This window comes from Sphaeramia orbicularis, chromosome 1 (genome assembly GCF_902148855.1).
Source record: "Sphaeramia orbicularis chromosome 1, fSphaOr1.1, whole genome shotgun sequence".
In the NCBI taxonomy this organism is placed as follows: domain Eukaryota; kingdom Metazoa; phylum Chordata; class Actinopteri; order Kurtiformes; family Apogonidae; genus Sphaeramia; species Sphaeramia orbicularis.
Genome location: NC_043957.1, coordinates 53,271,671 through 53,297,334, shown reverse-complemented (window position 1 = coordinate 53,297,334; position 25,664 = coordinate 53,271,671). Strand labels below are relative to the sequence as shown.

The 25,664-nt window shown below is 38.9% G+C and overlaps 1 protein-coding gene across 1 annotated transcript in view; it reads right to left on the bottom strand.

Moving 5' to 3' along the window:
* Window positions 1–22,401, bottom strand: part of LOC115417912 (protein Dok-7-like) — a 30,085-nt gene extending 7,684 nt beyond the window's left edge. The window contains exons 1-8 of the mRNA XM_030132138.1: window positions 22,332–22,401; window positions 22,171–22,216; window positions 18,897–18,988; window positions 16,924–17,074; window positions 14,548–14,748; window positions 8,466–8,585; window positions 3,821–3,931; window positions 1,341–2,224 (exon numbers count right to left, since the gene is read on the bottom strand). Of these exons, the coding sequence (XP_029987998.1) occupies window positions 1,341–2,224; window positions 3,821–3,931; window positions 8,466–8,585; window positions 14,548–14,748; window positions 16,924–17,074; window positions 18,897–18,988; window positions 22,171–22,216; window positions 22,332–22,385 (1,659 nt within the window). The 5' untranslated portion in view covers window positions 22,386–22,401. The remainder of the gene's footprint in view (window positions 1–1,340; window positions 2,225–3,820; window positions 3,932–8,465; window positions 8,586–14,547; window positions 14,749–16,923; window positions 17,075–18,896; window positions 18,989–22,170; window positions 22,217–22,331) is intronic.
* Window positions 22,402–25,664: the final 3,263 nt, after the last annotated feature.

The window sequence follows — 25,664 nt, the reverse complement described above, 5'->3', positions numbered from 1 at the left end:
AATTATTTATGTGGACAAGATCAGCACAATTAATCGAATGGCAATCACAGTGTCAGTCTGTCCATTTACAGAATGACAAAAGACTGTAATTTAAAGGCCCAGTGTGTGTCTGGTGATAATTGGGATTCAGTGACACTGAGCAGAGGGTGGTACTGACTATAAAATGTCCTATTTCTGTTCCCTGGCATACAATGGAGATGCATATTGCAGTTACCATGTCTGTCCGTCTGTCTGTAACTTTGTTTTTAGAATATAACTGGAACACAATTCAATATTTTTCCACCAAACTTGCAACAGTTGATCACTTATGTGTTTATCAGTTATGTGTTGAAGTGGCATCTTTAGTTCTACTGCCATCATTTGGCTTCGGCTCTCAAGGCATTTATGTTTTCTGTAAGCTGCTGATTCATGCAACTACTCCTCTCTTTTCTGTGAACGGGTGAACTCAGTGAAACTAAACTAAAATCAGATTGAGTGAAAAAGTAGGCAGTGCTTACCAATACCCCCACCTGGTCACACAACACTTTGCCCCTCCTGCTCCCTGATACCCTGCCTACCCAGGGATTAATTTAGAGTCTTAATTTTCAATAATTTTAAAAGCTGCCCAAAAATTTGTTAAAAAAATAAATAAATAAATTAAAAACTCAGAGAAAGGCATATATAAAGAACAAGTGAAATCTGAAAAGAATCAGGTGAGTAGTGTCGGACAATATCTTGGACAGACGGAATTCCTGGTACAGGGGTTGGACAAAATAATGGAAACACCTTAAAAAAATCAACAAAATATAATTTAATATGGTGTAGGTCCGCGTTTTGCGGCAATTACAGCCTCAATTCTCCGAGGTATTGATTCATACAACTTGTGAATTGTTTCCAAAGGAATTTTAAGCCATTCTTCAGTTAGAATACCCTCCAACTCTTTTAAAGACGATGGCGGTGGAAATCGACGTCTTACTTGAATCTCTAAAACTGACCATAAATGCTCAATAATGTTGAGGTCTGGGGACTGTGCCGGCCATACGAGATGCTCAATTTCATTAGAATGTTCCTCATGCCATTCTTTAACAATTCTAGCTGTATGGATTGGGGCATTATCATCTTGAGGTGAAGGTGTTTCCATTATTTTGTCCAACCCCTGTATATCTATATATCCCTGCCTGCCCCAGAGAGCCGGGGTATAATAACAAGCACAATTTATATTGTTAGGTTTGTACTTTTAAGACAAAAAATTATCTCCTCAATATGATCAATTATCTGTTACCTGTTAACTCCATCTATAATCTGTGTACTTGGTGCATTGGTCAATTATTTTATTGACTTGAAAGTGTGCAATGATCTACCTGTGTTTCTCCAGGAGCTAAGCAGCCAGGTACCAGCATGGATCTGGGTGTGGACCTTCCGTCACTGTCCACAGAGGGCGCCCTCTCACTGCCCCAGGAGTAGGAGCGCTGCATCATAGCCTGACGCTGCACACTTGTTGTGGGGCAGCTGCTCCACCACTGTCCCACACTGCCACCCCCATGCCCACTGTTTCTAAGGTCCTTACTGAGATCAGGAAGGGCTCCCTGGGTGGAGGGCTCCCTCAGGGACAGGGTCTGGAGCAGACTCCTTGGAGTGTCATACCGCAGTCTACACATGCCAGGGATCTGATACTCATCACTGTACCTACGGGATGCAACAGAACTACATCTGGAGGCACAAGGACAAGAGGAGGAGGTAGCAGGACCGTGCTCTAGGGTGGCCTGAACAGAAGAAGGGGGAGGGGGTGGAGAAGTTGGGGGAGGGGGAGGTACAGATGGAGGGGGAGCAGGTAGGCTGGCCACAGAGCCGAACTCCTCCCCTCCGCCCTGGCTTCCAGTGTCCAGACTCCCCGTGTACGAGGAGAAGCTCCCTGAGTAAGATGACTGGCTGCCTGTTGCTATGCCGATGCCACTGTCCAGTGAACTCTGTCGCCCACTGGCGTGGAGGCCGCGATGGTGGAGCTGGGCAGAAGATGGACGAGAGCTCCCCGTCACTGCAGCATAGAGCCTGTCTTCAGAGCCCATTAAGGCCTTCAGCGTGGAGCAGCTGGAGGCCGTCTCATTGGAGAGGTGCGGTCTAGCTAATGGCTCCACCCAAAATGGAAGTCGGCTGCCATAGCTCGTATCAGATTGGCTGGAGGATGAGCTGGAGACACTGCTGTGGTCGTCCCCGGCAACAGATGTGCTGCAGCTGTAAGTGGATGCTGAAAAACAGGAAAGTTATCAGATCCAGCTCAAGTGATTTATTACCCAATCTGCAGGGACACACAAACACAAAGCACAACCGAACACAAAAGCGCTGTGTACACAATATTTAATTACTAATATGTAAATCATGTCTTTAACTTGGCTTGGGCTTCAAAATACTGCCTCCCTGTGAAAGCCTTTTTCAATTAACTATTCTCATTTGTTATACTCGAGGTCCTCTGCAGAGCAGTGTGTGCAGGCAGAGAAGTTCTTTTCACAGACTCTTGAGCTTGAAAGTTTTTGTGCTAGTCGGCAAAATGAGTTAGGAGACCTCAATAGGCCTGTCACAACTATTACATAATCAGCTCACTGTGGTTAGCTCAGCAATGACTTACTATGATGATTTTGTATTCTTGGGATATTCAGCTCCACTCACTAGTAGAGAAACAGATGGTGAAACTAGCAGACATTTTATTCTTATTTCCACATTGTTTTACAGTTTGACCAGTTCTATTTTATTATGAAATCATCTCATTGTGTCTCATTCTTCTGCTTTAATTTCAGTGGAGCTCTAGCATCACAGGGCTTTATTTTGATTTTGTACTTTGGTCCAATATTTTTCACTATTGCGTTTTGTATTTTTAACTTTCATCATAAATGCCCAATTTAGTTTTTTTTTTAATGATGGCATTTTCTGACCATAATATTGATTAACTTTGATTTTGTACTTTGGGTCAATATTTCATTAAAGGGCATAATGTGGTACTGATATTCCAAACTCAACAGTGAGGGAAAGTCACTTGGAAGAACACAACCTGTATTTGCACACACGCACGCACGCAGGCAGGCAGGCACGCACGCACGCACGCACACACACACACACACACAGAATCAAGTACAGAGTGTGTAGTTTTTCTTTCTACTTCAAACAAACTCAATAGTTGGTTAAAAACGCCCTGTGGTGTTAGTTTTCCTCATCGTAGGAGACCTACAGAGTGACTCACTACTCCCTCTAGTGGTCACATAAGTCCCCCGGGCCATTGGTGTAAATACATTGAGTCCATATCTCCACAAACCAGTACACTGGCTTCTGGTAAAACCTAAGAACTATTTATTCTAAACACTCTAATGATAATTTTAGGTCATTTTTAATATTTGAAAGGAGAAATACTTCAAGTCTTGAATATTTAAAAAGTTATATCATACCTGTATCTACCATTTTACAAAAAAAAAAAAAAAGCTAATATAATTAACTTTATATATTAAAAAAAATTCTATTTCTTAATTCTATTTCTTAATTCTCTTCTTCACAATAAATTGACAAGTACTCATAATCAAAAATTTTCATATTATGATGGCCCTACTCCTGCCCTAAATTTACAGTCACAAGAAAGATCCATGGAAACAAATGATGAAGTGATGCAGTCTTTTTGAGGACAGGTCAACCAGTAAGAGTTTCACAATTTATGGCAAATAAGAAGTCAGAACAAAGTGCATAAATATCTCAGGGCTCTAAGATGATGCATTAACTCTCCGATACGCTGCAGACTGCTCATGCATTACCTGATGCATTACTAAAACATGCCTGAGGTGTAGATAATAGAATAATCTACCTGTGCTGCTCGCCAGACTGCAGTTGGACAACCTGCTGAGTCTTTTCTCCAGCTCAGATGCCTCCTGGCTGATTCGTTCTTCTGTTGATGCTGGGTCAGTGTTGGGATCCGCTGAATGTACAGAGCATACAAACACAGGAGCACACAAACTTTAAGTCCTCAAAGTGTGTATACAAAGAAATGAAGAAACAGTTTAATGTAAAAACAAAAATTTGCCTTAAACCGTGTGTTTCTAGTTCAAAACATCGATTCTTTCTACATATTAACTTTGTCACATTTGCAGTTTATAATTGCATGTTAAGTTCGCACTGATTTCCCCTGGGCAAGAGTGATCGAAAATGACACTATTATGCTTCAGTACAGAATGCAATGCAATAACATCTTCTACCAGTGGAAGGCAGAAATTCTCCACAGACATGCAAAAAACAATGAATGATTTAAAGAAAATATAAATGAGTCTCAACCAAACCTAAGAAATACAGGCGAACACTAAATAATAATAAATACTAAGAATATCTAATATGTATAATAGAAACAGTAAAAAAGTACTACATTATTCATATAATTCAAGTATCAAATCAATGTTAGAAACAGGGAAGTTCTGGGAACATATTTCAAAGTATGAGGGCATCTCTTAGAGACATAAAACTCAAAGTCAGAGAAGACCAGACATCAGTTTTTATGTTTATTGCGGTAGAACTCTTGGTGCCCCTGTGTGCATCATTGTCCTGTTGTGTGAGTCAGTCCAACTGTTGCACCAGCTTGTAAATTTAACATCTCCAAGAGGAGCTTATAGGCACCTGGTCTGACAGTCACACCACCAGTTTAGCATAAAATCCTGCCAATTTTCACATTTAAGTCTACTATATGTACTCATACTGTACAGGGGGCTGTGTATGCGCTGCAGTGGGTCAGGGCGCTTGTGTGTATATGTGTCAATAATCTAACCCTTGGATCCTTGCCTCTGGACGGCAGCAGCTAATGCTAACATGTGGTGCCAAGTTTCGACACTACACTATGTAAGGTGTCAGCTAGCATTTGCTAACGTTGCTAGTTCATGCTAATTATAGCTACTTCACAGCAGCACTGAATGTTACAGTGGGGCCCACTGACACAGTGGGGTTCATGTGTCAAAGCTCAACTCCAGACATTTTCTGATTTTCAACAAGTAATTCAAACCTCTCTGTTCTTCTGAATTTTTTGAGCATCTACATTCCACAATTGACTACTGCAGCTAAAATATGATAACACTGAGTCTATGTTTACCTGCACAAAACATTACACTCTTCGTCCTTACTCTGAAAAAAACTAAATTCCCCTCAGTCTTGGAAAGGTCAGCTTTTCAATATTTGCGCAAAATCAAGACCTGTTGGTATCATCTTTCATAATGGTTTCCTTCTTCTGACCTTGAATGTGAACCTTTCTTTGGGGTATACATTTTTACCAGAGAGGATCTGTATTTACCTCAGCTGACTGTAAACAGGGGTGGTGTGTCACAACCAGTGGTAAATCCCGCAAATGTGATGCAGATTCCAAATGGACTGTATATATCTCCAAAGAATCCAAGGCATACCCCACATGTCTTGTCTGAAAATGATCTGTCTGGAAAAAAAGAGTAACCTAGAAAATCCAAATGAAATATGTTGTTTACACGATACCCGTCATATTAAGAATTTGGTCACCGTGGAATATTAGTGTTAATGTAAATCTGAGCTGAAGCAGCCCTTTACGGACCAGCTAAATTCAACTCATATGGACTAAACTAAATGTTTTAGCACTAATCATTGTGCACACGTGTATACTGTTCCAATATTTATCATACAAATTAGTATCCTAATAACACTAGTTTAGCTCTGCACATTTAATAACTCTTTCAACAATTGATAAATTTATCCCTTTTGACAATTTATGTGTTAGTTTTAGATAGCTGTAAGAAACATACATTTTCAAAACTATTCCAACTACTGTGCTAATTAGATAATTAGTTCTTATGTACATTAGCATGTTGCTAAAATGGTAATATGGAAAGGAAAGAAAAGAAAAAAAACAAGATAATTAACTAACTAACTAACTAGATTCAATTCAGTCGATTCAACTAAGACTCACTACACTATTAAATGAGTGAGTTTTACAACGAATTTACTACATCCTACAAGATCAGACAACAGTACATGGAGTGGAAATTTAATATGCTGCCCAGTGATAGTCAGCTCTAGTTAGTTTAATCTAATGCATCTATATTACAAAAGCCAAGTGGCCTCTGTGTGCATGCGTGTCTGTGATTTTGTGTGTCCAGGGATTCACGCAAAATCTATACAGAGCTGACTGCTGCAGTTTGGCACACTTATGTATTTTAGGTCAAGGAACAGATTAGCGAAAATGGCAAGTTGATTGGACCTATATTTTGGGAGATATTAGTAATTTTGGAATACAATAGCCTTACAATCATGTTGCTGTGGCCAGAACGCTTTGGCGGTGACTACTGGACACATGTGGTATATCACGCACAAATACACAACAGCATAAAAACTACCACATATAGAACCCATGGATCCCCATGGGTCAACACACTAGTGTTTGTAGATTATATTTAACCAGTCGATGTGATTTAAATATGGTAATAACAGACCTCTATATGCAAAGTACTCCCAAGGGTAGTTTTTGGTGAACAACACAACCTGACAACTTAAAAATAGTTCATCACACACTTGCTGTTTGACAGTAAAGTCCAATTCCATTAGTATGATGGAAATAGATGAGAAACTAGGAAGAAGTCAAGGATGGTTTACAATAATTTCAAAACATAACTGACTCAACTGCAACAAAAAAAGCTTAAAGGAGTGATATTTTGCTTTTTTAAATGGAATTATGCATTTTAAATCATTTCCCTGTGGTATACATAAACTGTAAATGCTATGCTTGGGGCTGAATTCTTCATTAATTCAACTCCACAGGTCCATCTTCAACCCTATTTCTGACTAATGACACAAGAAAGATTGTTTTGAGCGCTGGCCCTTTAAATCCAAATGAGCCACTTCACGCCCCACCCCTCCAGGTTGTTGACTGTGCTTTCTGTCCCGTTCAGCTACTTGTGTTCATTAATGCAACCAACAACTGAACATTTTTGGTAATTGGCACTAAGTTTTTGTTAGTTTCTTAATTATGGCGTACTTGGAAAAATGTTCGTTGGAAGTCTTGACCTTATATGTGCAAATGTCATAACTAGTTATAAAACGTAACAAATTTAGCAGGAATTAAAACGGGTTGTAGAAATCCACTCAATTTTTGCCAAAATGAATATAAAGATAGCTGTGCAGCACCTGGAGGGTTCAAATTCAAACTTTATGAACTATAAGGGTCCAAATACACAAATAAATGAACCAAAGACTAATAAAAGTGGGTTTAGCAAAATATGACCCCTTTAATGCAGTCTGACTTTGACAGGAGCAGTCACAGCATCCTCCTGTAGGTGTCTGTATGTAGATGTGGATTTGTCACCATTTTGTCTGCCTTTATCAAAACACAACAGCCCCCGAGAGTGGTGTTTCCTTCACGTTGTAAACTACAGTAGCCTCTACGTCTATTTACAGATATTATAAGAGTCATGCAGAGGTGTCAGATCCTTGGTATGTGTTCGATACAACTTCTCTACTTTCACCTGTCACTAGACCCTTTGCCTGCATGTCCGTGGCCTTCCAAATGCCTGTAAAACTAACCGGATGACACAGCAAACAAAGTCACACAAAGGCATGACCCCATAATCCACACGGTGACCCAGGGGACACGAGGCATGTGCTGCTTCCGCTAGTATGGCGCCTGACTCTAATGCTAAACATGCACGCTAAACAGACAGTAAACCTTTATAATGGTAGTCAGACAGTCACATAGCTGTCATTGTTTTAGAGTTCTGTTCCTGTTTTTAGGGTCATTTGTATATTCCCCATTTACAGAGAAGTTTTTTTTTTAACTGACTGAAGTTTGTCATATAGTGGTGAGTAATGACCAGTCCTTGTAAAGCCTAGTCATATACAGTTCGATGCAATAAAGTATGCTAAAATTATTCATACCTACATACATTTGTGGACACTTACAGGAACTGTCTTGATATACTCATCAAGAACAAAGGCTGCTCTACTGACTATTAAGAAAAGACACTGGATTAGGTAAACCTTGGATATGAATCATTTTTAACATGCAGTTTTTTAAAAGTCCATGAATAAAACACCCCTGAAATAAAGTATTTCCCCTGAAATAAAGTATTTCTTCAAGTGACACATACCTGACAAAACTCATTTTGTCCAAAAAATAAAAAATTACCAAAAAAATGCCATAGGTATGAATAATTGTGAGCAACAACTGTAAGTGTTTGGTGGATGTTCTGTTTATGTCCAATCATGATCCCTCTACTGGTACCCAGTCACCTGATAATTGTGGAATCTGACAGAACAGCGTTACTAGTAAATTCTCTAAACTTTTAAGTTTTATTTTATTTCTGTCCCAGCTTTTTTCAATGTGTACAGGCACTAATACGTGACACTGTTTATATTTACAATTAAGTTGGTCATTTTAGCTTTTATTGTATATTAGAAAGTCCTAATTCTTGTGGAAATGGTGGGTGTACGCTACTGTGTATGTGCATTTTCACCTGGTAAGGCAGGCTGCAGGCCATGCGGACCCCTGCTGGGGGTGATGCCCCTGACGATGCAGTCAAACAGGAAACTGATCTGTTCCCCCTCTGAACAAGACAAGAAGAAAACACCAGCCCCTGGACAATACATTGATAAAACATGAAAGAGATTAGAAGGAAAAAAAAAAAGAAACACTGGGAAATAAATGTCAAATACATGTAGCAGCTAAAAGTAAGTAAGCAGTTTGATACAGAAGAAAGGAGTTAAAAGATGTTGTAAAAATGGTTAAATATAATAATGTCTAAAATGCGAGCAAGGCCAAAAAATATTCACTGAGATTGACAAAGCTTTTGTAAGGGCAAGGCTGTTCTTTGAGGCAGCAATAACCTTTTATTTCTAAGGTTACATAAAATGTCTATCAAGTCAGTTTCCACTCTTCTATCAAGCCCACACGGAGTCTGTAAAAAAACACAAGACAAGCAAAAAAGAAATAAAAACGAAAACTCAAAATGTCATATTATCCAGAAATTGAAAAGGCAGCCACGATCAAGCTTCTTTTCAGTGTTTCATTTTTACTCTTGTGACTCAATTTGCGGGTCACACAAATAGAAAAACAGCTGAGAATGTAGAACAGAAAATTGTATTGAGATGTCAGTCGGAATGAGGAATGTCAGTAAAGTTTCAGTAATTGAGATGTAATTTCTGAGCCACATTTTTAAACTGTTTTATTAAATATTTTAAAATGCCAGTTTCTAACTTATGATTCAGCTCTAAGGCAATTTCAAAGAAGCCTCCGGAGGCCACTGAAATACTGTATATTACACTACTTTAACAAAAAGGTATAAAATTATTACTTGTATAAAAAGCCAGGGAGCTGTTAGTCTGCCTTTCCCTTAAACTACAATTGCTGCATTTTAGTGACTTCACTTTTTACTTAACTTACTTTTAAGTCTGTATTGGATGCCATTAAAATATGCTTTCAATGCACTTTTAGTTCTAGCTGAATAATTGAAAAGAGTTTCTTGCTTCAATCTTTACTAAGCATTAAATGTAATGGAAACCTATTAGCTTCATTAGCCATTTTGCATTTTATTGTATTTTTTCAAATCAGTGGAAATGCTTAACTTGCTTATCGACTCCCCAGCTCAGAGTTTTCTAATAGGGGGAGATGACCTATGAAAACACAATTACGGATAATATTGCTCTAAGGCTTTTGGCTGATGAATTTAAGTCAGAGCCCTCACTGCATATAACTTTTTAATTTTTTATGTATAAGAGTATGCTGTCATTCTTTATCTGGAACCAGAGCTGAGGGAATGTTCGAAAACATGAAAAAGCATCATCCATCAACAAAATGTCTACAATAATTCACTGACTTTCTTTAGTGTGAAGGTGCCTCTTAACATTTATTTCTGTTGGCTCAGAGGTAATATCCTCCACTCCACTATAACTCTGAAAAATGTATCAGCTGACTGTAAAATCTACAGGAGAGTGTATGAATCACATATATTCATTTACATGCAGTGTAACACAAGACCCATATTTTATAACTCAGACCAGTGCATACTTCATGTGTAGTTTGCATCATCAAGGCATCAATGGAGATGGAAATTGTGGGCAAAGATGGGCATTACCTGCATTTGACAGAAAATTAAGCTTGGCTGGAATTAAAGCCGTACTATTTATTCATTTTCCATGATTTTCTCAGTTGGCATTTTTGGCAGTGGTTCTTCTTTTATTTGTTATAAAACCCGTGAGATCTTGTTGGACCTGATCCTTGTTTATTTCTCACAAATATAGAACAGTTCAGCTGCATTAAAAGCTCAATAAAAGCTGTTTTTGAAAATCAGTAAGTACCCATGCAGTATAAAGCTTTCATGCACATAGAAAAAGGCAGCTTTAGTCAGATTATGCCAACAAAACCATGTTACTGTCCACTACCACTTCCCTCCTCTACACTAGTTTAAAAAGGTAAATAAATTAACAGATAGTCTCTGTAAACAACACTTTGTTTGCTAAATTACATTTACATATAAAGACATGGTGAGTCTAAAGATCAAAAAGTCTTGAGGAGAAGTTTGATCCCTTCTGATGACAGATGCAGAGTCAGACACATTTTAACCTCTGTGGGTCATTCACACCTTAATGTCACATGACTTCAGAGATGCTGAGTTCACTTTTGGCTTCTTCATACCCTCTGATATGGATGACTGAAGCTCTGTCCAAACTATGATACTTCACACATGTGTATGTGTGTGGGTGTATTACTCTACTACATGATGAACTCTGTGTGTGTGTGTGTGTGTGTGTGTGTGTGTGTGTGTGTGTGTGTTTGAGTGTCTGAGTGTGCCAGCAAGGGGACGTATACAGACCTGGATCACAAGACCTGACGGCTGTCCAAATTCTGCAGGGGATCGTTTATTACTGTGTCTGCATGTGCCCTCTGAGGTCTTGTGTGTGCATGTGTGTGTGTGCATGTGTGTGTGGACCTGATAAGCCTGAAAATATCCGTCCAGCTAAGGCACAGGCTCTGCTCCAAACATCATCGATTACAGAACACTGTGGCCTCGTTATCACATCAAATGAAAGCTGAAGCACTGATATCACGCTGTCCTGACTCACAATGTGTACATGCATGTGTGACAATGTGCAACAACACAGACATCAACAAGGGCCCAGCTTAACTGATTATTGCCTAATAAAAGGCTTTCAACAGCAGAGTGGCCCACTTTACAACAGGACTGACTGGTTGACTGTCCGAAAGTGTTTCTGTAGGTATGTGTCCACAGCAGTAAAAACGTTTGTCATGTCACTGTTGTGAAAGTCTTCAACTCTGCAGCCAGAAATTGTAGTGCCCAAGGCACAACAGACTTTCAAAGTGCAGCTGCAGCAGAGAGCGCTGTGGCAGTTGAGGGTAAAATATTTTTATACTGCAGCATTAGATGACAGAGACCCGCTTACTGATTTGGTCGAGCATAAAAGCCTAAAGGGAAATTACAGTGCACAGAGGTTTAGAGAGAACAATAGTGCTCTTAAAAGTGCAAAGTGATTTAGAACCATATGTCTTAATTGTTATATTTATTCTGCACTATTTTGCACAGCTTTCACTGATACTCAGCTGTTAGTGTGCATCATTTTGTAATCCTGCACTCAGCTCCACTACTGACGTTACTGGGCAATACTGATGCTGCTATGTATAAATATTTTAAGCATATCGGAGGTTGACTTCAAGCAGTGAAGTAATTGCGTAAAGGTCTAAAGAACATCAGCCTGGGTAACTTCACTTTCACTCTGTAATGAAAGTTATGTGCCACATATGCTCTCCAAATACAAATAAACAAGTAAAAATGAAAACCAACACTGTGGTTTACCTTGCAATCATGCTAGGAATGTCACTTGCTGATTTTATTCGTGCATCTCTGTGTTTGTACCACTTCTTTTTGAGCACTCATGCCAAGAGGGCCTCTCTGTAGTGTTCCTGTGACTGCTGGGTAATATGTATGTAAATAACTTGAAGATTGACCAAATGGCCTGGGGGCATTGATGTGATTGGCTGAGTGAGCACTACAGGGGAAGCTGGTATTAATAGTTGCTTGTGAGAACACTGAAATCAGAGCCTCAGGGCGCATAGTTATTCCTGTTGGAGTCATGAGTCTGCTTGTTTGCATACACATGCTCAAACAGATGGATATCACACGTACTATCTTGGAACACAGATAATACATGAATTCAGGTATTTCAAACACATCCACTGCTAAGAGGCACATAATCAAGCACATGTTGTGCTGTAGTGGAATTACATGTTTAGACTTCCAGAAGAGTGGAGGTTGTCATACCCACAAAGATAGGGAGTCAACTCCATATCAATGCCCTTAGATTTGAAATAGGATGGATGACAAAATAGTGAGCTGACCAAATAATCATAGGACGATATTTTGAACTTCAATCATGTTCAATGATGTGACATGCAATCTCCCACCTTTGACTATTATTTCACAAACAGACAACAACAGGGTTTTACCGTAGTTTCAAGAGCTTAGCTGTGGTCTAAGTACTTTTTCCTCGTTCAATTTCAATAAAAAAAACTTAGCATTTTTGCAATATCTGAATAAAATCAATGCATGATGTAGTATTTAAACAATCGCTAGAAAAAAATACAAAAAATCTGCTCACTGATGAAGGAGGCACTGTGTGGTCAGATGTCTCATGTAGCCATCTTTGACCATCTTTCCAGCTAAACTTTTCTAACAGCTGTCATTTTTGTTTATTTGATAGATTTTCTCCCTGTAACGATGTATTAAGTTACACAGATTTTTTTTTTTTTTTTTTTTTTTTATCATTATGGCACAACACTTTCTACAGCAATACCATATTTTAGGGTTGCACATACTGGAAAAACTGCAATTCACCAGATGATAGGAATAGTTCTATTTAGAATGAATTTAGTAATCTGTATCTATGAACCCTTAAATGGAAATGAATGATATTCTATCAGTCTTCTGTTTATAGATGCGTTACAGAAAATAAGAACTGTGAAAGTTTTTCTTTTAAAGAAGCATATGATTTTCATCACAGATTTTTTTTTCAAACCCCAGTGATAGCCTAATTATCACTAATCAATTAATCTTTCCATGCTTACACACCTGCATCACCTCCCTCATGGTGAACAACTTCAAAGATGACTCCATCATTTACACAGTCCGCTTGTTTACATAACAAACTGAAACGTCACTCGGGACTTTTTGGAAATTTGATGCAAAGTGCATTGTGGGAATGGGAATTCCACACAGCAGCAAATTTGCTTTCTCTTCATGAGTGCTGAACCCAAATGTCATCTTTACCTCCATCCACTGATACTCATTATTTAAAACAATTCTGGTGGGCAGTACAATTTTACATTGTATCGATCTGGCTCATCTTCTTGCCAAATCTGTGAGAAATTGCTTTCGCTTGGTCACTGACTGGAATTCCCATTCCCACAATGCATTTCGCGACAAAATTTCCAAAAAGGCACAAGTGATGTTTGGGTTTGTTATGTAAACAAGCAGACTGTGTTTATGATGAAGTCATCTTCGAAGTTGTTCACCTTGAAGGAAGTAGTTCAAGTGTGTAAGCACGGAAAGACTAATGGATTAGTGATAATTAGGCTATCACTGGGGTTTGAAAAGTCTGAAAAAAAAAAGTGTGTGATGAAAGTCAAAAAATACAGGATGATGTGCTTGAGCTCAAAAAATTTGCTTTACTTCACACATACACGCTGACAATGATATATAGTAAAGCCCTATCACATTTACACTGGTGTGCACTCAACCCAGTTATTAAGCACTTAGTGTGCTATTTATGTAATAACTCAGTCTGTACAACTCCTCTAAAAAGTAGATCATGTACTACATTAAGATTGTCATTAAGATCACTAAGACTACAAGTTAGATCACTCAGTCCTGTCATGCGCATTCCTCTAGGTGTAATGGTTTGGTGTTCATGCATGTTTAGGTCATTTACTATATGAAGGTCTTCGACGCTTAAGCAGTGTCACATCTCTGAAGGAAAATTGCTTCACGCTATATAGAAGGAGTATCAACATTAAATCACTTACACAGCAGCTGTTGATGTGCTATTGAGTTTCCCTACAAGTAACACTTTCTTGTTGTGTATGTGTGCTTCACCCCGTGTGCACACACACCCATAAACATAAAACTGCTTCTCATTCTTCACATAGATGCCCAGATCAACTGGACATTCAAAAGATACCTAAACCCTGGCAACCACACAAACACACACATGCACGTACAATTAAAAATCAGCTGTACAGTGTGGTGGGGTCAGACACAGAATGGAATTTCTTACACAAATTAAGTTCTCTACAAACAGCAGCGATAAATTGCAAGTTTGTTACATTTGTCTCTTCGTGTTAAATGACAGATCTGTTTGCTTTAAAAGAAAAAATGAGGGTATAATATCAAAAGCCATGAACCAAGAGAGGTAGTGCTTTTTCCAGTAGCCGATTTTCAGTCAGTGGTGTTAAAGCGTTGCTCTGGCTGCAGGTCATAGCAGATAAATCAGGCAGCAGAAAACCTTTTCAAGGCAGCTGTTACTCACAATATCCACAGCGGGTTCCCCCCTCAAACACAAAGCCACTTGGCACAGCGCCATATCTGCGCAACGCTGACAACTTCCAGTGGCCACTGATGACAGGAGGTAGCCCTCTGGTGAGAACCAGCAGGTTGTTGCACAGGTGGAGGGAGGCGGGGCCACTTTCCAGTTTAGTACCTGGTTCTATATTGACACTGAACCTGTGTACTGAAGGACAGAGAAACAGTGTGAAAAGTCACAAGTGTGTGTGTTAAACGTTAGGAACAGACCAATTAACAGATATGATAATCAGATTTTAAGGTTATCTAATTTTTCTTTCTAAACCTGATATCCTCTTCTGTCTGTGGACATTTGATTGGTTACACACTGAATAGTCTATGAGAACTGAAATGAGAAAGAAAAAAAAAACAACTTCACTTATTAACTCACTATATTTCCAGTTCAATATGACGGCAATAATTACTGTTTAAATATAATTGTTTCAAACAAAGTTTGTGTTGGTGTTAATCTAAAAATTGACTCCAAGATTTTAAATGTGCAGTACATTGGCTTTACATGTCAAATACTGGTTTCCCCAGTTACTAATAATCATTATCAGCTTCTGACAATACAAATTACTCAACCTCTATCATATGGTGAATGGTAAATGGCCTGAACTTGTATAGCGCATTTTCTACACCTTCATGGTGCCCAAAGCGCTTTACAATTCCTCACTTTCACCCATTCACACACACACACACACACACACTCATACACCAGCGGGCGGCTGCTGCCATGCAAGGCGCTGCTACTGGGAGCAATTTAGGGTTCAGTGTCTTGCCCAAGGACACTTCGATATGTGGACAGTCTGAGACAGGATTCGAACCGCCGACCCTTTGGTCATTGGACAACCTGCTCTACCAACTGAGCCACAGCCGCCACACATGTCTGTATAATGTCAATAAATACAATTCAAGTGTTATTGTTATTGTTATTATTGGTATTGTTATTGTTCATCCACCACATCAATCACATTACAAATGGGGTGGAAACATATATACAAGCCAGCAGGACATAACACCCACACAGCACCACATGAACACACATGTAAAGTGTAACCGATGGATATGGTAATGATGATGAAGGTTCTTTAAGTTTTCCTAGCTGTAATTTGTCAGCCATCACATCATGTCTGTCTGTACCTCTCACAGCTGTACACAAACTATACAGCTCAACATGCCGACCACATAATTACATAGGCATTATGGAACCAACAGCATCATTAGCAGAGCCAGATATCAGCAGTTTAAAGAGCAGCAGAGGTTATTATAGTTTATGGAAACTTGAACACCTACGGGCACAAGCTGGTGTGAAGAGAGAAAAGGAATACAACTCTGAAATGGTTCACTGACTTCTGAAGCTCAGAAATCATTTTACATAGCATAATGAAAATGTGTAAAACCACAGGCTGCCTTTATGAGAAAATCACTACATTTTACATGAAGTTAGCTAAATGCAATTTTCAAGGTGGGTAAATAGAGGTCAAATGATGAAGGCAGCTTTGGCCAGAAGCTAAACATGCTTATTTGTAATGCACACACCGCTGCAAAGTTTTTATTCTCTTCATATCTAAAAGTCACTCAAGCAACTTGTTAAGAAAACCAGTTTCTCCAAGGAGAAATGCAAGTGTGTGACACCCACAGTGATGGATGAACAGAATTATAGTGTAAAATATGAAGCCATGGTTGAGACTTTTAAAAAGATCCAAAAAGTAATTTTCTTTTGCACCAGCTGCAACTGTCCTGCATTGAAATGGGACCTTACACCAGAAATGTCCAGTTCACAGCCTGAAGCAGTGAGACATGATTCACTTTCCATTTTTCATGTGTGGACCCATGTCACACTCATCTTTTCCACCTGAGTTTTTCAAATGAGAAGGAAGGTGTGAAATTCACACATTTTTAAGGCATGGAATGGTCAAAGTGACGGAAGACATATTGTAATCTGACAGTAATGCCACCTGTCATTTCTGATCCTTTTTAGTGATGTGAACCTGCTTCTCCTTGACCTTTACAAGAGATGGTGGTCTAAGCCCATGTAAAATTTGAGGAAAAAACAGGATAGAAATTGCAGCCAGTCAACAGAGCTCAGACCACTTAAATTCCAATATACTGAAAAGTAATCATGGATTTTTCTGCACAATGACATCAAATATGCATCAAACACTGACGCTTTAAACTAAATAAATCTGTTCTTGGATTGAATGATTCCCTGTAATGACACTGCAAACTCAACTCTTTCAATTCTTTGGGAATGTTCTGTTCAGACTCTCCATCACTTCATGTCCACATGAGAACAATGTGAAAACACAAAATTCTGCCCTTCACATCCACAAACACTGACCTTCACCCAGGCTGTAGCGTATACGGGCATCCCAGGCCAGCAGGGCCTCTCGGCTGTGAAAGCCAAGCACCAGTGTGTGTGCAAGGCAGAGGATGGAGAGTGTGTAGGATATTCCGTCATAGCCCTGTCCTGGCTCCACTCCACAGATCCCCTGGCAATACAAAGGAAACTGCACTGACACTGTAAACTGGATTACCACTGTTTTATACTGTATACTGTGGCCTTTTATCACAATTAACAGAATACTACACAAATAAATATATTTGACAATGTGTTATTTATTCCTGTTAACTCACCCAGAATGGATTTTCTTTGAAAGAAATTAACCAAAAAACTACTATTTTAATTCCATGAGACCTTGCAAAATCTTGATTTTAAAAATGCCCTTTAGCAATGGCTTTTGAGGGCCTTCAGCACTCCACTTAGACATTATTTGTATACTAACCCTCACCAAGGGCTTAATTTTCAATGGATCAGTTTGGAATTTGTTTTGAACATCCAAAACACATTGACTATTATTTAAATGCATTTAAGCAAACAGATTGTGGCAAAGTCATAATCATCCACATCATTAAAAATTTGTTCCCAGGATGAACAAATCTTTATTTTTCCTAATTTAATTATCTCCTACACTTTCAAATTCTTTCAACCCAATTTTAATTCTGTGTATAATATTAACAGAATTTTACTGCACCTAGATGTAATTTGTTTCTGCATAAAAACTGACACTCACATTTTGTTAAATACAGCTTTGAGCAGGAATACCTGACAAAATGGCTGCAAATTTTTCTAAGGGAGATGGTTTGAACATCAAAGTAATTTTCTGAGGATGTGTTCATGATTTAAAAATACACACACCTGAACAAAATCTTAAGACCGGGGAAAAAATTGCAAGACTTGACATTTTGCAATGATAAATTGTAACCATATTATAAGTAGAGCCTCAAAATACAAAAAGAAGAAACTGGAACAACAAACAAAAACAAGAGAAAAGGCAATGTATGGAAAACTGCACTTTAACTCAAGCAGGCTGCTGATCAGTTGATGAAAAGTTAAAGACCATAGCCTGAAAAAGGCAAACTCAGTGACAAATTCTGGCTTTCATGTCATTTTGTTTCAGGCATTCACACTGTCATGACCTCCTAATGGCAGAAGCAAAAAGGCTCTCTGTCTTTGAACATGGCAGGGTTGTTGAGCTGCACAACCAAGACCTCTCACAACACACCATCTTTCCATGGCTTAAGATTTTGTTGAGGAGCATATTTGTAAAAAATAATATATATAAAGGAGTGTTCATATGATGATGCTTAGATATTGATTGTATCTGTCAGATAAAAAGCCACGAAACACCTGTATCCACACTGACCTCACTAAAAATGTCAAATACAGGCCCAGGTCCAGTCTGAAAGAAATGCAGGCATGAACCACACAAACATAGATGTTGAATTTATTTTGAATTGTCTTAATGTCAGTGTTGTTATAGTTTTGGTTGCTATTAGTCTAACCCTGATGGAGATATTATTTCTGTGTGAAATTTTAACACTGCTTAAGTATTACATAAATCTACTTGTATGTGTTTGTTGTTTATGTGTAATTGTGCAAAATGAAACTGAGAAAAGTTACTCCTATCTCTCTCCTTACTGTATAAGTCTCCCATTGAGCCATTTTCAACTTGTGACCCAGGTCAACTTTGCTTGATGCCATTTTTTGTGTATCCTGACATTTAAAAATTTTTTTTTTTTTTAAGTTTTCAAACCAGTGGTTCTATGTGGGCTGTCTAATGTGATCCATCTTAACTCACATTCATCCACGTGCATGTACATTATATCTCACCTAAGAACATGTGATAGCGGAAAGCCCTATTATGCAACACCACCCAACTTTTACCAGCTGTAGTAAAAGTATCACCTGTGCTTTTCACCTGCACTAGAAATTAAAAGCAGCACAAGTTGGTGTGCTGCAGTTGAATGTACCTCTAGAGTTACATTGAGCCTCTCATCCTGGCCGACGCCCTTCTCCTTCCCCTTCTTCTTCTTCTTCTTGTACACCAGCAGAGACAGACAGTCTGAGATGAACACATGCAGAGCATCAAGCTTTGAACACTGACAGGCTTAAAAGTCAATTTTGTGATTAATAACTGAATTCAGAATAACATCAGTGTCACTTTTTGTAATCCCTGCTGTGGGTCTGTGTGTGTTTATGTTGCAGCTGTCATAACAAACCCTTAAACAATGAACTGATCCACTGGCACAGCTGAAGATGAAAGCCACATCCCAAATACAGATGGGTGACTAATTTAAGGAAAACTCAATGGGCATTGCATTAGTAGAGTAAAATTCCACTACATGACTCCAACAAAGCTTCAGTGAACCTTGGCACTGATTCTACAAGTCTCTCCCTCTAATAGAACTCTATTAGAGGGATGGACAACACTCTTCCAAAAGACATTCCCTCATTTGGTGTTTTGACAGTGGTGGTGAGGACGGCACTGTAAAATGCCGCTCCAAATCTCCCATAGGTGTAGGGTTGGGTTAGATCAGTGGTTCCCAACCTTTTTTGGCTCGTGACCTCATTTTAACATCACAAATTTCTGGTGACCCCAGACATTCAAAACAGAGACATTTTTTTCGCTAAAATTAATTTGTTTTTGAACATGAAATAGTTTGCTATACTATGTTGTAAATAAACATTAATTTTAGATGACATTTAGTCTATATAATGTATATTATTATGGACAGAGGCAGAAAAGCCAGGTGTAGATTACTGCACAAAGTGAGAATTTTATTTTCCTTGGTCAGGATATGTACAGTCAGTCCAGCTTGGATTTACAAGGCTGACAATTAATACTGAACAAACAAGAACTCAAACTATGAATTATGAAAGAGCTGCAGCATCTTAAACCGACCACAATGAACATCTGAAAGATAAACAGTACCGCAGTGCTTCATTTTCAGCTTCAGAGTTTGTCATATCTTTTATGTATTCTGATTGTCTCTCTCAACTCACCATATAGTTTTTAATAGTAAGTTTTTTATTTTTTTTATTTTAATCAATTACTAGACATTTCAGGCGACTCCATTTGAATTCCAGTCAACCCCACGTGGGGTCCTGACCCCAAGGTTGAAAAATACTATGTTGAGATTTAGTGTATAACTTCCTGCCGGAGGGCTAAGTATTTAAAGAAAATAACTGGATTTTTTTGATTGAAGGTTAAGGGATCTGATTCATTAAACTACAATTCACTGAGCCCTTACTTCTTATGAACATGCATATTGTCATGTTGGAGGAGACCAATCCAAACTCATTAGAGCAAAAAGGTTTTATCACAGAACAAACGTGATCACTCAGAGCTTTCTACTGATTTGCAGTGAGCCATCATACTAAAGGGGGAAATAAAGCCACAAGATCCCCTCACTGTCAAACTAACTGTTCTATCACATACTCAGTTTTCAAGACTATAGTGAAGACAGAAAGTTAACTTTATGCAGCAAAATAGCAGTTCCAAAGTGATTCATTGTTAATAAAATCTGTAACAGTACAAAGGAAAGTTCAACAATAAAAGCATAATACTAAGGACAATGGATGATTCATTTGACCAAGTCACTTTTTTCCAACCCCCTGGTGGGCTGCAGACTGGCATCTAGTGGTACTATCACTGCATAGGCAGTGGTACTGCCAAATACTGCGACTGGATTTTTTTCCCCCCTACTTTAAAGACAGGATGGATACTTAATGAAGTCATCATCAGGTACAGATAAATGTGGTTTGTCCAGTTAACTAGCAAATATTCCCTCAAATACAGTGACACAAAATGGATGGGCTTTTTCAACAAAAAAGTGATGTGTGACACAACCGTGTCCACTGACAACTCCAAAATATGAGGTAGGGAAATGTGACAGTGAATACATTAACATGGTATTCATAATAGCAGGCAGTGATGTGCACTATAAATTTGGCTACTACAGTTGACGGTGGTACACAACATGTTTACGGCTCATTTTTTCCTTTCTTTGTAATGTCTTTTATTTGTCATGTGTTTTGGAAGGTTGTCCTTAGAACTGTTTCACTTAGCCAGCAAGGGCCTCAAGTTATAAAAAGGTCAAGTGCACCGGTTACAGACCAGTGCTGATACTTTTTACATCACTGAACTCTCAGATGTGGAGTGTACAGTGCAGACCTTTTATAATGTCCCTCCTGTATGTAACTGTCAATGACTGCTCACACTGAGTGTATGATCAAATCCTGCACTGACATTCACCTGAAAAATAGCTGCTTTTCCTTTTTTCCCCTACATAACTGCACTAACGCACAACAATCATGTTCATCAAATGCATGCTGTCGACAACAACTTCCAACACTGTTGACTGAGCCCTCTTGCACACATGTACATGACGTCAATTTAGTTACTGTTCCTAAACAGTTGAATGATCTTTGTATAACTGAAGTTCCAACAATGAAATATCTGTCAAAGTCACAGAGATCTTTTCCTTGTCATCTTCATCCAAAATAACAATCAGCCAGGCCTGCTCAGCATGTTTATCCATGCCATAGAGCATGCTTGGGTGATTGCTCAATTACCATGCAGTGCATCTGTGTGGAAGTACAGTATCTGCATTTGTTCCGTTTCAACACTCATGGATTCTGGTTTTTCTTTCTATTTGTCACCCTTGTGTATCCTTATGGACACACACACCACAGCATACTTACATCATTCCCTCCCAATTATAGCAGGTTTCTTCAAGGACACACACAACAGCTCTCAAGATGAGGCATATGTTCACGTGTGCTGTGGGGATCAGTGTGAATCTCAAATCCAACTCCCAGTCCAGATTTTTTTGTTTTTTCCATTTTTTGATGAGCTACTTTGGTTTCTTATGGCAAACTTAGCTGTGTTATAAATTGTCTAAATGTGTTTTTAGCTTGAGGGATTTCAGATCATTAACCTGAAATCCAGCTGGCACCAAAAGGCTCTTGGGGTTTAATATCCTGATTCAATAAATGAAGGGGACACGAAGGCCCAGGCCTTGCTGAAGGCTTAAGTTGTTTTTTGTTCCCTTCCTGAAGAAACTAATGATTTAGATCGATCAGTTCAGTCATGTCAGTGGACATGCTTTGGACAAGTTGACAGTGGTGAAAATGAGGCAGAAATGTCTCTGCATGACTTTCATGAGACTAAGACTTTACAAATGTTGTGCAGGGATCATAATATGAATGGGTCCGTTTATAAAAATAGATTTTGTCACATACCTGCGACCGGAGAGGGCTTTCGAAGCACGACCCAACGCGTCTTCCACTGTGGAGAAGTTTGTGAAGAAACAATAAACGACAAAGTATACTCCTGTGGTTGTCCTCGCAGTGTGAAAAGACATTATACAATCAAAACTAGGAAAGAAATAAGTGGAATGAACCTTTTTTCCATCTCTAAATTTGACTTGTCCCTCCGCGACAACTGTATCCGTCATCTTCTGTCATGGTTCCGAGCAGCTGTGTGTGTGTGTGTGTGTGTGTGTGTGTGTGTGTGTGTGTGTGTGTGTGTGTGTGTGTGTGTGTGTGTGTGTGTGTGCCCCCCCCAGCCCACAGACAGGGTGAAGGGGAGGGGAGGGGAGGGAAGGGGAGGGGAGGGGAGGGGAGGGGAGGGGAGGGGAGAGGGTCACTTTTCAAAATAGCCTTTACAGCCCCTGGGCCCCGCAGTCAGACTGTACTTTCCCTGACAAGCAGGACCCTGAAGCCCAGACAGGCCGCGGCCTTTCCCCACCAGCCCACCCCAAGTTAGTCCAGTTGTCCCCCTGTGTCAAGTGCTTAGACTACATTGTTTACAACGGGGCTAATTCGATTAAAACGGCATAACTTACGTAGCTTTCAGTTAACTGTTGGAGCTGGCCCTGAGCTGAGCCGGGTGTTAGACAGATCCATGTTGCCTTACTGCTAATCAGAGGAGCTCAGCCCCTCTAATGTGGAAAAGTTGGCTCCAAAATAAGGACATTTTAGAGACAGACAGTTAGTAACTAAGCTACAGTAAAACAAATATTTAAAGTTAACTATTTAACGAAATATTTTATTGTGTTACTTTTACTTTACGTCGCGAATCAATACTCTACACTTGGGTCAGTGTTGTAGTGTAACTTTTTGTATTACAGGTGAAGAATGTAAAAGTTAATGGGATATATAACTGTAGAAGCGGAGTATAATAATCTAAATTATTTCCTTAGTTTAAGTCACATGAAAATAAGCGTGTTCTGTGTCATAACTACCTTAAATTCAGCCGTTTGTTTACAGGACAGGAGGGCAGGTCCGCCATCTTGTCATCTATAGAAGGAATGCACACGTCACTTCCCCCCTGGGCCACGCCCCTCTAAGTCAGACTGAGTGGCAAAAACAAACCGGCTCAACATGGCGGAGCATAGCAGAAACTACAATGAGACCGGGAAAAATGAGGAATATAATATGAAATTAATGACAACTGGACTGGACATGGATCCATACAAGCTACCAAACAACAAGTGGTCTACGAACATTGATATGTGGACAGAAATCACGTATCCTGACATTTATATGAACCTGATTTCAATGCCGGGAAAATACCCAATGCAAAGGATTACAGCTGGTGAGTGCTTTCAGTTCAACATACTATTGTTTTTGAGGCTTTATGTCAGTGAAGACGTATTTTCTTGGCAGTGATTGCCAAGGTAAAGGCCCAGCAGTAGTGCTCACAGTTCACTACTGATTTACTGGAGTTGAACTGTTAGTATTGACCCAAGTGAGTGAATGATCTACTGGTACTGTGGAGATTTAAGTAGAGTTAACATCAAATACTTGATCCAACACAGCTACAACAGCTTTGTGCTAGAGTACCTCCTTATTTGGAAAACTAGGTTAGCCTTAGTTTAAGTTAGTTTACAAATCATGTAGAGCACAAGGTTCATAATCACACAATTGAGGACAAAAACGTTTCAGTTATCAAATATAGAACTAAATGACAGATGCTAACATTAAGAGCTTTACAAAGAAGTAATGTTAGCCAAAACGATATGTAATTTAAGGTATGATTTTACGCAAGAACACAGCATAAATTAACGTTACCTGACACGAAATGGCAACCACAAATCCAGGTTTCGTTGCCTGGATTCCAGTTATTTCTATGAACTGCAGCGATCCATCTGCTTCTTCTGTCTTTGGCTTTAGGTCGCCGCTAAAACGATAGCTCCGAGTGCTTTTTAAATCTATTTGTGCAATCAGTGGCACAACAGCTCTGCTCCATTTTTTGGATTGTTCTAATGTTTTCACAGTATTCAAGCCAAAGCTGCTACTCATCTCCCTCGTTCTGCCTCTCAGTGGGCGTGACAGCGGTGACTTCCGCTATCGGTGACGTCACGTGCATACCCTCTATATTCAACATTGGATTTTAGTTTTCGCCAACATGACAAAAACAAGTTCCGACCAAGTTATTTGATTGGATGTATCAATCCGCTTCAAATTAACTAGATCCATACTAACAATTACTAGGTTATATTCTACATTGTAACAAATATTGCCCCCTCCTCCAAAAAAAAAAAAAAATAGACCCATTTCCAGAAATAGAAATTTAGTTCAGTTATGATTGGTCATCAGAGCAGAATGAGGAGGTGGAAAGAAACTCGAAAACATCATCGCAGAGCTCCAGATGTGTGAAATTTGACATCAGCTGACTGAGATACATAGAGAAGTGCAGAAATAAAGATAAATCAAGGCAAGTGTACATCCATGTGCTTGAGAAATTTTAACCAAAATGTGAAGAAAATCATTAAAAGACAAGATGAATTTATGTGCATTTCCATCTACAGGCGTTTCATACAATAACACATTACCTGAGCTGGTGATTGAACAGGAGGTTTGAGCTGACAGATGTTTCCTCTGAAGTGAAGGGAACGACTGATCTGAATCATATATATCACAGCTTCAAAGACATAGTCTAATATTGTTTTCTGCAGGTTTTCATGGTGCTATTTTCATAAAGCCTCTCTCTTTTTTGCCATTTCTTGTACAATTTAAGTGATTGATCTGTTTCCATTGCACATATTCACTTTCACCCTTAACTGATACAGTCATGGAAAAAATTATTAGACCATCAAAAGTCATCAAAAATAATGGTTGTGCAATCAAGTACTAACTCCCGTGTGTATCCTGTGACTAAAACAGACAGAAAAGAAAACATGGAATGCCTAAAAGCACTGTTTTTGTCAGTACAATGCCATAGCTATTGATGTAAGAACTGAAGTGATATTAGTTATTATTTAGAAAACATGGAAAATGGCTAGATATCAGTTCTGAAATTAAACTCTTATGAGCTATTTTTGTTGTTATCATTATATTTGTCCAAACAAATGTACCTTTAGTTGTACCAGGCATTAAAATGAACAAGAAATTGAAGAAAATAAGAGGTGGTCTAATAATTTTTTCCACAACTGTATGCTGACATTTCTGTGTCTTGTTTTATTGTTTGCTAAAGCTGTGAATTTGTCTGGATCACACATGCAACACAAGCAAAGGGTGAACAGATTCCTATTGATATTTCACTACTTGCGCAATAAATGGAAAAATACAGATAAATAAACAGGATACAAAATAAGTTGACCTGCAGTATCTGTAATGTTAAAGCCAGTCAGGTAATGTCAGAAAACATATATGTGTTGCTTGGAAACAGTGCTGTCTTAGGCTTGTTGTGGAATAACTTGTGTCTGTGGAGCAAAGTAAATGATTAAACG